Source organism: Dendrobium catenatum, unplaced genomic scaffold, assembly GCF_001605985.2.
Source record: "Dendrobium catenatum unplaced genomic scaffold, ASM160598v2 fragScaff_scaffold_993, whole genome shotgun sequence".
Lineage (NCBI taxonomy): Eukaryota > Viridiplantae > Streptophyta > Magnoliopsida > Asparagales > Orchidaceae > Dendrobium > Dendrobium catenatum.
The window spans coordinates 1,596,312-1,607,422 of NW_021319455.1; the positions used below are offsets into that span (position 1 = coordinate 1,596,312).

At 36.2% G+C, this 11,111-nt stretch overlaps 1 protein-coding gene across 1 annotated transcript; it reads right to left on the bottom strand.

The window, feature by feature from the left end:
• Nucleotides 1–5,882: 5,882 nt before the first annotated feature.
• LOC110116535 lies at nt 5,883–10,730 on the bottom strand. Its single transcript, XM_020850139.2, has 2 exons — nt 10,294–10,730; nt 5,883–6,281 (listed from the first exon to the last, which is right to left on the bottom strand). Exons 1-2 carry the CDS (start codon nt 10,665–10,667, stop codon nt 6,059–6,061), a joined length of 597 nt encoding a protein of 198 aa, XP_020705798.1. The 5' UTR covers nt 10,668–10,730; the 3' UTR covers nt 5,883–6,058.
• Between the last annotated feature and the right edge of the window lie 381 nt (nt 10,731–11,111).

Consider the following 11,111-nt stretch of genomic DNA (forward strand, 5'->3'; position numbering starts at 1 on the left):
GAGTGAAGAGGGAGATGATCGGCACCTCCTCCACCTTAAACTTGATGAAGAATAGCCTTGAAATGTGTGATTTTTCTTTATCTGTACCTTTTAAATCTTTTACCGCAATCTTTTATCTCGCTTGATTTGCTAATGGCGGAATGTAATTGGATCCTTGGTAGATATGATGAGTTGAACGTTGACTTAATTGTTTCACCTTTTAGATTTGTTATTGCTTTTGACCTGCAACCTCTTCTTTGAATTTCATATCGTTCTTTCTGCTTTCATGTGTGATTTTCGACCTATCTTGACGTCTCTGGTCTTGCGAAGCTCCTCTAACTGGAATATTGATAAGGATTTAAACAGCTTTGCTTGAACGAATATCTGCTACAAAGTTGTGATTGATCTTTCTAAAGGCTAGTGTAGTTTGTTTAATAATCATTCATTTCCCAAAATAGAAAAAAAAATCCGCTTTCAATGAATTGGACAGTCAGGCTTAATCTTTAAGGTTTAATCCGCCCTCAGCTTGCGTTTCAATCGTCGTGGCTGGAACCATAACTACTCCGCCGCCGATCATCCGACCTAACTCGCCGCTGCCAATGACGAAGAAGAAGGGATTTCATGAGCTCGGGGTGGGCTATTCACGGTGTTTTGACGGAGTGGTAATTTAGATGAAACTAGTGTATTTGGATGGTATGTATGTAAATATTATACTTTATGTATTAGATAAGTAAATATAATAATTTAAAGTGTTATGGATGTAAAAATCTCTAAAAAAATAATTATTTCTATTTTAATAATAATTTTTTTCGGACCAAGTAGCCTTCATAGCCTTCACATCTATTACAAGATCTGCAGGAATTAAGATTGAATACTGTCCCTGAACGAATTATCAGTTCTGTCTCGCCATTAGAACAGTAGGGTATAAACGAACTCATAACTTTTAAAGTTTAATTAAAATAGAAAAAAATTGAAGAATGTCTCAATAATAAAAGTTTAAATAAAAATTATATATATTTTTAAAATATGCTTCAAATGCTTTTAATGCAAGTGTAGCAATGCTTTTTTTTTGGGGAATTTTAGGGGCGTAGCCCATTTCATTGATTGTAAAAAAAATAAAAGTAAGAAAAAGAAAAATTACAGGTAACAAAAAGAACAGAAAAGCCCAATACAAAACGGGCAGATAAGAAAAAACTAGAATTTTGAACAAAAGGTGCCCAAAGGCACGGTGGACTCAGGCTAATCCAGAAGGATTAGAATGGTACCCTGGTTGCCCAGAGGCCATCCAAGGGGACCGAGCTACGTAAAGCATTCATCATCGTCCAATCCAAATAAAAAAACGAAGGGTCAGTGCAGCAGCTGAGTTACATCCGTGTGATCTTTCCAAAGCTTGATTTTGAGGTAGGTAGCTCTCTTAATCTTCCCCAGAATGGTGGATTTGCAATCAAAAATAGAACCAAAAATTCTATCATTTCTAGCTCTCCAGATGTGGTAGATGGTGGCATTAGTAGCAAGTTTATAAAAATTTGCCCAGCTAGCATTATAACCTTGTTCCGAAATACTATCAAAAACCTGGAATATGGTAGGCCTGAGCAAAAGGTTGCTAAGCCAAGGAAGCAAAGTTCTAATGATGTCAAAGGTGTAGCCACATTCAAAAAATAAGTGAGCATGCGTCTCAGGGAGAAAATTACAGAAGGGGCGCTGCATATGGACATTAATCCCCCGTCTTCCAAGAACATCAGAAGTTTTAAGGCAGCCCTTAATAGCTTGCCAAGCATACACAGAGAACCTGAGCGCAGACTTTTTGTGCCAGATAAAATTGAACCAGTTAACCCTTGAGAGCTCAGCAAAATAATGGGAATGGAAATTCTTAAATTTGGGGTTCGAACCGTTCAGCCAACAACAAATAGCATCCGTGCTAATGGAAGTGGTAGAAGAAATATGATCTCTTAGGCTGTTACAAAATGAGGGGGGAAAGTTCCAATTACCATTACAAATGACATGTCTAAGTTGCCAAGCCGAAAAAAGTGAAATGTAGATCGTAGGGTCAACATTCATCAATAACAGCAAGTCATAAATAGAGGCCCCCCCACACCATGGGTCCCAAATTAAGGAAAGCTTGCTATCGGGATGAACAGGTAAAGACAAACAGTTTTTGATATTCCCAACCATATTACAAATGAATTTCCAGTAGGGGGAAGCTTTCTTGCCATACGGTTTCCAAAGGGAAGAGTATTTCCCCCTCCACAAATCCAAAAGAATGCTATTAGAGGTCAGAAACCTCCAAATAAGAGAACAGGAGTAAGCAAAATAGTAAGATTCCAGGTTATGGATTCCCAAGCCACCGTTAACTTTGGGGTAACAGACCTCCTTCCAGCTAATGATGTGCAGTTTCTAGCCAATATTTAACTTTGGGTAAACAGTTCTCTTCAATACTGAATATTCAAGGCAGGTACTACTCTTTATAGCTCATATGGCCTTCAGCCAATATTTAATTTTCTTAAATATATAAATTTTAAAATATATATGCATCTAATCCAGTACGCGAACTCTCCCAGCCATAGAGAGAGTCTTAGCTTTCCACCCATCCAAAGCCTTGGAAATTTTAAGAATAAGAGGCTGAAAATCGGCTATACGCAATTTCCTGTAAAAAATAGGAATTCCCAGATATTTGATAGGAAGGCTGGATTTTTCAATTTGAAGAATATTACAAATCTCAGCATCTACACTACACCCTTTAGACAGTAAAATGGCACTCTTGCTGGGGTTCACAAAAAGACTAGAGGAGCAAGCAAATTGATGCAGGATATTCTTGAGGCTGATGGCATTAGGGATAGTGGCCTTGCCAAAGACTAAAAGATCATCAGCGTAGAGAAGGTGCGACACGGAGGAGTTCCCCAAGGTGATGCCAGAGAAAGTATGTCTATTGATAGCATCATCAAAAGCAGAAGAAAGAGCATCAATAACAATACAAAAAAGATAAGGGGATAAGGGGCACCCTTGTCGCAAACCAGAAGTAGAACCAAAGAACCCTTCGAGTGCCCCATTGATGCAAATCGAGAAATGAACCTCAGTAATGCAAGCCTTAATCCAGGCAATGAACTTAGCAGGGAATCCTTTAGCAGCCAAACGATCCAGGAGGAATTCCCTGGAAACAGTATCGAAAGCTTTGGTGATATCAAATTTAGCACAAAAATAATTGTCCATAGAATTTCTATTGAAATCTCCCAGAATTTCCGATGCGAGGAGAATGTTATCCGAGATAAGTCTCTTATGAATGAAACCACCTTGGCTGTTGTGTATAATGAAAGGCATAACTTCCTTCATCCTATTGGCAATGATCTTAGCTATAACTTTGTAGATAACATTGCAAAGAGAGATCGGTCTGTAGTCCCGGATACAAGTGGCATGGGGATGTTTGGGAATTAAGGCAATAGTCGTGGCCTTGGTTTGCTTGGGAAGAGAGGCCGTGATAAAAAAAGCATTAATAGCATGGTAAACTTGAGTGTTGATGATATGCCAAGTGGCCTTATAAAAGGCAAAGGAAAACCCATCAGGTCCAGGTGTAGAGCAGTTTGGTCCAGCAAAAATAACCTCCTTAATCTCCTCCATTGTAACAGGGGCAACTAAAGCATCAAGGAGGTGAGAGGGGACAGTGCCACCAGTTGGGAAATGAGTAGGAGAGTAAGTGATGGGAGTTTGGGTATTGAAAATATTTTGAAAATTCTTAATAAAGGCATTGGAAACCGCCGAGTGGGAGGTAAAATTACCATCATCAGTAGTAATCTCTTTGATTTTGTTATAGCTATGTATGATATTGATCTTGGAGTAAAGGAATTTCAGGTCATCTTCCCCGTACATCAGCCACTTAGCTTTTGCCCGTTGGATGGCCCAGCTAGCCATCGAGGATTTGCAGTTGGTAATTTTACAGTTAATATGGTGGAGGGCAGCAGCAATGTTAGGATCTTGGGGAGAAATATTCGCCTGAGAAAGTAATCTGCTTTGATCATCCAGTAAAACATCCATTTCAGCCTTCAAAACATTAGAATTACCCCATCTTTGGCATTTGAGCTTGTTCTTCAATTTTTTGAGGTTCTGGCAAAAGGAGTAGAGAGGACTAGCTTTTGGAGAGTGAGCAAAAGTGTCCAAAAATATGTCCCAAAACTCTGGCTTAGTGGTCCAATAATTCTTAAACATGAAACGGTGGTTATGGGGGGAGGTGTCAAAAGATGATAGAATCAAAGGGGAGTGATCAGAGCTCAGGGGTTCACCAACTCTATAGAAGGAGTTGGGAAAGGTAGCCAGCCAACTGTCATTGACCAAGATACGGTCCAGCTTAATGTAAATAGGATTGTCAACACGCTGATTGAACCAAGTAAACAAGTGACCGACAGAAGATAGGTCATGGATGCCCGTGTCAAAAATCATCCTATTGAAGTCCCCTAAATTGTTAGCATTAAGGGGAATGCCACCAGCTTTCTCATAAGGCGATCTGCAATAGTTAAAATCTCCCAACACAGCCCAGGGTCTGCAAATATTGGTAGAAATGCTTCTAATATGATTCCAAAGGGTTTGCCTTTCAGCAAAAGCGTTGGAAGCATAAACAGCAGTAACATCACATAAAGGGGAACCAGCAGAATAATAGTACCATGAATAAACTGACTAGTCACAATGATAGGAGAGAAGTCCACCACGGCAGAATTCCACTTAACCCAAATGCGACCTGGGTTAGAAATGGCAAAATTGTCACAAGCTCCTTCACTAGGGAAGAGTTTGTGGGTGGCAAGAAACCAGGGGTCCACAGCCGAAGAAGGGGAAACTTTAGCTTCCAGAATGAAGATAATGTCAAGGTGCTGAGAGATGACAAACTGCTTACAGCAGTTAACTTTTTCAGGTCCGTTGAATCCACGGATATTCCAAACAGCAGTGTTGGGAAGGGTCATTTATGTTTTGAGTTGGAGGTTGCCTTTTTGGCATTCTTGGCACGAGTGTTTATGAAATAGTTTATTAGTAAAAATTAAATTTGTAAATTTTATGCTATAAAATTATTTCATAAAATAATAAAAAAAGATCTGAAATCAAACTTACTCTTATGGATTCAAAAAGGAGGTTATGTTACTTTTTCTTGTTTTAATGTCTTTGTCATAGCACAAAAAATAATGAGGACTTTTAATGGTATGTTAATCATAAATTGTATGAATTTGTAAATATTAAAAATGGCTCAAAAAATTGTAAATGGTTTATTTTGATATTATTTTTAGGTTAGAATATTTATGGTGGTGAAGATATAATTTAATGTTGTGATTTTGTATGAATATCTGACATACACAGATAAAATAAGAGAATAAATGAGGCACTAGAATTTTATGACAAAATTTTCAAACGGGAAAAAATTGTAGGGCTTGGCCTAGTTCCATCGAGGCTTTGGTTACAAAAATTTGCCCGCCCCTCAAATTAGAGAATGCAGGATTACAAGAGTATGAGTTGCTAGATTGCGCTTCTGTGAGAGTGGCAGAAAATATTATTGAGATGATAAAGGATGAGATGTCGTGAAATGGTTATGGCGAAAGGATGGCACATTGACAATGATGGTTAGGTGGCGATAGTCTGACGATGGCATTTTGAACAGTGGTCACCAGGTGGCCTGATGATCATGGTCAGACAGTGGTTAGGTTGCAGCAGTCTGATGATGATAGTCACATGCTTAGAAGTTCTAAAATATTATGGTCTTTAGGCAATTGCCCTTATGTCGAATCCCGCCAGGGGGCGCTGCCTCCTTGAACCCCCGACAGTTACTTATAAATTTACCCCCCTGAAAATTAAAGTTGATCCCGCCCCTACTTCCATATCAACTTATTTGTATAAACAAGCTAAATGTTCCCAGCCACAAAATAAAACTGACCTTCCCCTCAAAATTCACCAATTCCATAACACAAAATAATGTACTTACAAGCCCAAAGTTGCATTATATATATATATATGAATGAAATGTGTAGGACTGTACAATTCCTAGCTCATTCCAGTAAAAAACAAACAAGCGTTTGAAAGGAATGTTTTTCACATCCTTCCAGAAGAAAGCTCAGAAGAATCTGGCTCTGAAAAACCATGGAAGTACTAAAATTAAAACAAGAAAAGACAAGAAGAAATTACAGAAAGACTTGCTAATCAAACAGTTGGCCCTCACTTGCAAGTTCTGGTTATTGTTAACATCCAGGCTTGTGCCCTCATTCCACAGCTTCATGAAGTTACTGTCTTCCTCACCAACAATATTTTTTGCTGTCACACCACAGATTTCACAGATCCTGTATTTCATTAACAGCATTCAGAATATGTTATGAGCATAGTATCAACATAAAGTAGTTAAACAACGTATTGATGTGGAAATAATGGTGATTAGTTAATCTCCTTTGATTTAGGTTTCATTTGGGACGGCTTTTTTCTGCTTCTTAAAGAAACTTTTTACTAAAAAAATTAATTTTTTATTAGAAAGCTGCTTTAAGAAGCAGTTTGAAAGCCGTCCCAAACGAAAACTTAGACTTCATTTGAGACGATTTTCTTACTGCTTCTTAAAGCAGCTTTTTAGTTCAAATTTTTAAATTTTTATACTTAAAAGCTGCTTTAAGAAGCAATAAAATTGTCGTCCCAAACAAAATCTTACACTCTCAAAAGCATACAAAGTACAGTTTCATGATAAGATATAATTTGATCTAAATAAATAAATCCTAATTTGATCTATAATTCCAAACTCTGATTGGGATGCCCTGGATCATTTCTAGCTAGATGACCTAGACAAGAAGATCATGGCACCGAAGTTTTGACTTTAGCCAAGTGTTTAAGGCTTTGATTGACAAAGTTTCAACAAAAAAAGGTGAGTGAAAAAGCAACATGGGCTAAGCAAACTCAAGTATTAAGTGGCTTATAAAGTTTTTGCAAATATCAGACCTTATAACTTGTCAAGAGAAACGTGGCTCGATGAAGGTAACACCAAAGCACTTAAGAAACATCCATAGCCACTATGTAAATGCCTACACTTTGAGATGACAATAGCCCCCTATCTACCAAGATTTTAACTTGTCCGGATGCTAGAGATCTTGAGCCATGTGTTACAAGTAGATAGCAACATTTTAAGCTAGAGATAACCATAGCTCTACTAGATCATTGGACATTGACAAACTTATAATAGAAACTATGACATCTCTTAACTTGGGGATTGACCTCCACGGAAACATTTAAGTTTTGGTTGCCATGGGGGACCTTAGGCTCCTTGGCACTAAGATCCACCATAGAAGCACCCTTCATAAATATAAAAATATAAATGTAAGAGTTAGAGAGGGATAAAAGAACATATTTGAGTTTAGAGAACCCCCTCACCTTCTCCTTGCTTCGATATTCTCCCAAGTTACCAAATTGATAGTGTTTCGACAAGGCCTCTTGGGAGTGAAAGTTGAAGTCTTTTGGCTTGAACATAATAAGGGTCATCATATATAAAAGAGGAATGGTGGGGAGGTTCCCATTGTAACAACCCAAAATATGAAAACTGATTTAAAATGAAAATAAAAGTATTTTTATGTATATTTTAATCAAATCCTAAGCACTAAAATCAACCAAGCACCTCCATTAAGCCGCAACTTGCTCGGGAAGGAAAGGGAGAAGGGGGAGAGGAAGAGAGAGAAAGCTCTATGGGGCTTTTGTATCCATCGCTTCTTCTGTAAAAAGTATTCTAAACGTTGTAACTAACAATCATCTTACCTCTAGTTTCAATGATTTTGATTTCTATAGATTCAACTTTCCTAAATCTGTCAAAAATGTATTATCTCCTGATTTCATAAGATTTCATCGTTTAACTTTTGATATGTTTTAAATTTGTTCATTTTGAACAATGTGATATGATTTTATTATATTTTCATCGGTTAAATTTATGTATATGTATATGAATATTTGTGTGAAAAGAGTAGAAAAATGTATACTGAAAATGGGTTGATAAGTAATGTACTTTAATTTGATATGATAATATTGAATGTGATTTTGGTAAAAATAACTAAAATGAAATTAATGTGAGATGAAAGGATGTACTGTACTGTACTAATACTGATCTGATATAAAATGATATACCAATTGATATTAGATATATATAATATGATAACCCCACGTAAATCCCTCAAGATTAACTGGTGGAGTTATAAGGAGCTGGAGATTGATTGAGAGTTATAAAGAGAATGGGCGATTGTCACGTGATTCAAGGGGGAGATATAAGGAGTCCATTGATTGAGAGTCATAAGGGGCGACAAACTGTGAGTCATAAGTGCAAGAGCAAGATCAAAATTAAGATGTCCTCTTCTGAATATCTGAATATTGTTATTTATACCTAATTGTACTAGCAATGGACATTGGTCATTATTACTGATGATTTTTTATATGATTACTAATATTGATACATTGTATTGATATTATGACAGACACTAGTAATGTTTGCTATTACTGATCCTATAATTGATGATGTAATAGAATGAGATGTGATTTGTTACAGAAGGATAAATTGATACAAATAACTAATAGTTTGGTATAGCTAACGGATAATGGTGTAATATAGAATTTTTTATATTGATTTAAAACATATTGGTTCTCTTTTGTCTTGCATTGCTTTCAGTTGTATGATTTTAGTTGAAGGGTTATTTGCTCCTTACGTGGTTTTGTATAATTTAAGATAAAGGTAAGGAGCCTGTGGATTGAGGCTTAGTTATAATGATATTTTAATTTTCGTTTGGTTCTTATAGTTTATGTATATTCATTTGTAGTCTATGAATACTTGTATATATTGTTTTGGACTCTACCGACATGATGATGTGATTATGGGCTATAATAAGGTGAATTATGATTTCTATTATGTATTGTTTTATTTAATGCATTTGATCAGCTCTGGATATTTACAGATCTGATAAATAAATGAATATAATGAGATTGAAAGGATAATAGCACAAAAAAAGAAAAAGAAAAAAAAAAAGAAATTCTTTCACTTTAGATTCCGGGGAGTGACACCCATACCCTGGAGATGTAAGCCTAAAGTCTCCTTGTAATTCACATAGTTAGGTTAATGAAGTGGCCCCATCAGATGAATTAAAAATGGGTTTGGACTGAGTTGGATTCTAGTCAAAATCAGGTATCTCATATGTTAAACGATGACTCGTAAAATAGTTACAAGATAATCATTAACTTAGCGGTGAACGGATATGGTTTAGAGGCAAGTCGTTACCCTATTCAAAAAAATTGTCTCATGCTCAATTAGTTTTGGATTAATGTTAAATGTCAACGACAACCCACTAATAGGCTAACAACAACCCACAATATTGTAGTGGCAAGCCATTAACTTTGTTAGTTTTGGCTTGTAGCCTCTCTTATCTTGTGCACCTTCACAAACTTAGGCCATCACTAAGCAAATAGGATTCATTTGAGCAGAGCTTTGAAATTGATCCAAATTTTATCAGATGGATTTGGATTTGGCCAACATTTGATTTCCTAGTATTTGGGGATGACCCGAATTTGGCTGGATAGAATTGAGTTAACCGTTATTTAACTGGGTAGGATGGTTCATTTAGAAGTTTACATAACAGCCTCATACATACCTTCTCTTCCCTTGCATTCCTACAGAGCTTTGGGGTAAAGCACCTATGCTATATCTATGGTTTTTAAACTTGATTTATTTTCATTTTTGCTCCCATCATATAAGTTAAGGTTTCATTAGTTTCAACTGTTCTAGCAGTTTTAAGCGTTTAGTTTCAATCATTTTTTTATTTAAAATGCTAAAAAAACTATTCATTTGAAGTCAATTTTTTAATAAATATCTAAATATAATATGCTTTGGAAGATTTTTTTTAAGTTTCAGGTCAAGTTTTGACTTTTTCAATGATTTCTAGCGTTTTCAACAGTGTTAGTATTTTCTAAACTGTTTTAAATTGACAAGAACAGAAATTTTCAGCCAACTTTTAGATTTGTCTCAGGCAAAAATATTAAATTCAGCAGTTTTGTATCGATTTCAAACTAAACTAAAATCATAGTGTGGAATTTCTGCGCTTCCAATCCTTTTAATTTCGACAATTAAGAAAAAATTTACCCCTCCTAATTCCTAAATCCAAGTTCAGCCAGAAAACAAACTAGGTATGGTGATTCCAGAAGCACAAAAAATTTCATAATTTTTTTTAAAGAAATTCTTCTTGTGAAAACGGAGTCCAGCAATAAATCCAATAATAAGTACCAGCTGAAATGCTGAATCCACAATATCGAATGACTAACAAAAATTAAAGGAAATTTCTCCCTTACCTATTTCCCTTAACCCTAAACCAGGCCTCGGCGCAGCGGCGGTGCGCAAATCCCAGCTCGCCTTTGCACCCGCATCCGATCTGAATCTGCTCCCACCCTCCCGCCGGTGATCCAGCCAACTCCGGGCTCAAATGACAAATCCGGCAAATCTTAGACCCCTCCGATTCCAAATCCTCCCTATTACATTCCACGGAAATCGATACGCAGGCTTTTCTCTCCGCTCCTCCTTCAACAGAGACCGCATCACTAGCTTTCGGCAGCTCGTCAGGAGTGAAAGCCTTCGCATCTTCCGCTCCGCTGTCGTATTTTATTGCGATAACAACAACCCTATCCGCCGCCGACGATTCTCCGTCACCGGCGACACCGCCGTCCATTGCTTTCTCTTACGGAAGATTTTCCTTGTGCAATCGTGCACGAAAGGCATCTCTTATCAAAAAAGTTTTTTTTGGGAAAATTATCCAAAAAGTTCGAAATTACCTAAAAACCAACTATCACGTCCAGTAGTCAATTTCAGTGGGTCCCAATGAGGTCAAAACTGTCAATCAATTTATTATGAAAAGTGAATATTTATTTATATATATAATTTCAGAGTCAATTTTTTTTGTTGCAAATATTAATTGTATTTTTAAGTTTGAATAAAATATTGATACTTTTAAATAATATAAAAAATATTTTTAAAATAAATTTTATATTTTTTTATTACAATTATTTATAAAGAACTTAATTCAGTGTAAATGATTCTTATATATATATATATATATATATATAGTTTGGTGATATATATCAAAAAACACCTAATGATTTCAAATATTACAGAT

Bases quoted from the DNA above. Each gene is read 5' to 3' on its own strand.
- LOC110116535 (XM_020850139.2), bottom strand. From the start codon at position 10,667: ATGGACGGCGGTGTCGCCGGTGACGGAGAATCGTCGGCGGCGGATAGG. The intron at 6,282-10,293 runs GTAAGGGAGAAA...AATGAAATACAG, and splicing joins TTTAGGGTTAAGGGAAATAG to GATCTGTGAAATCTGTGGTG.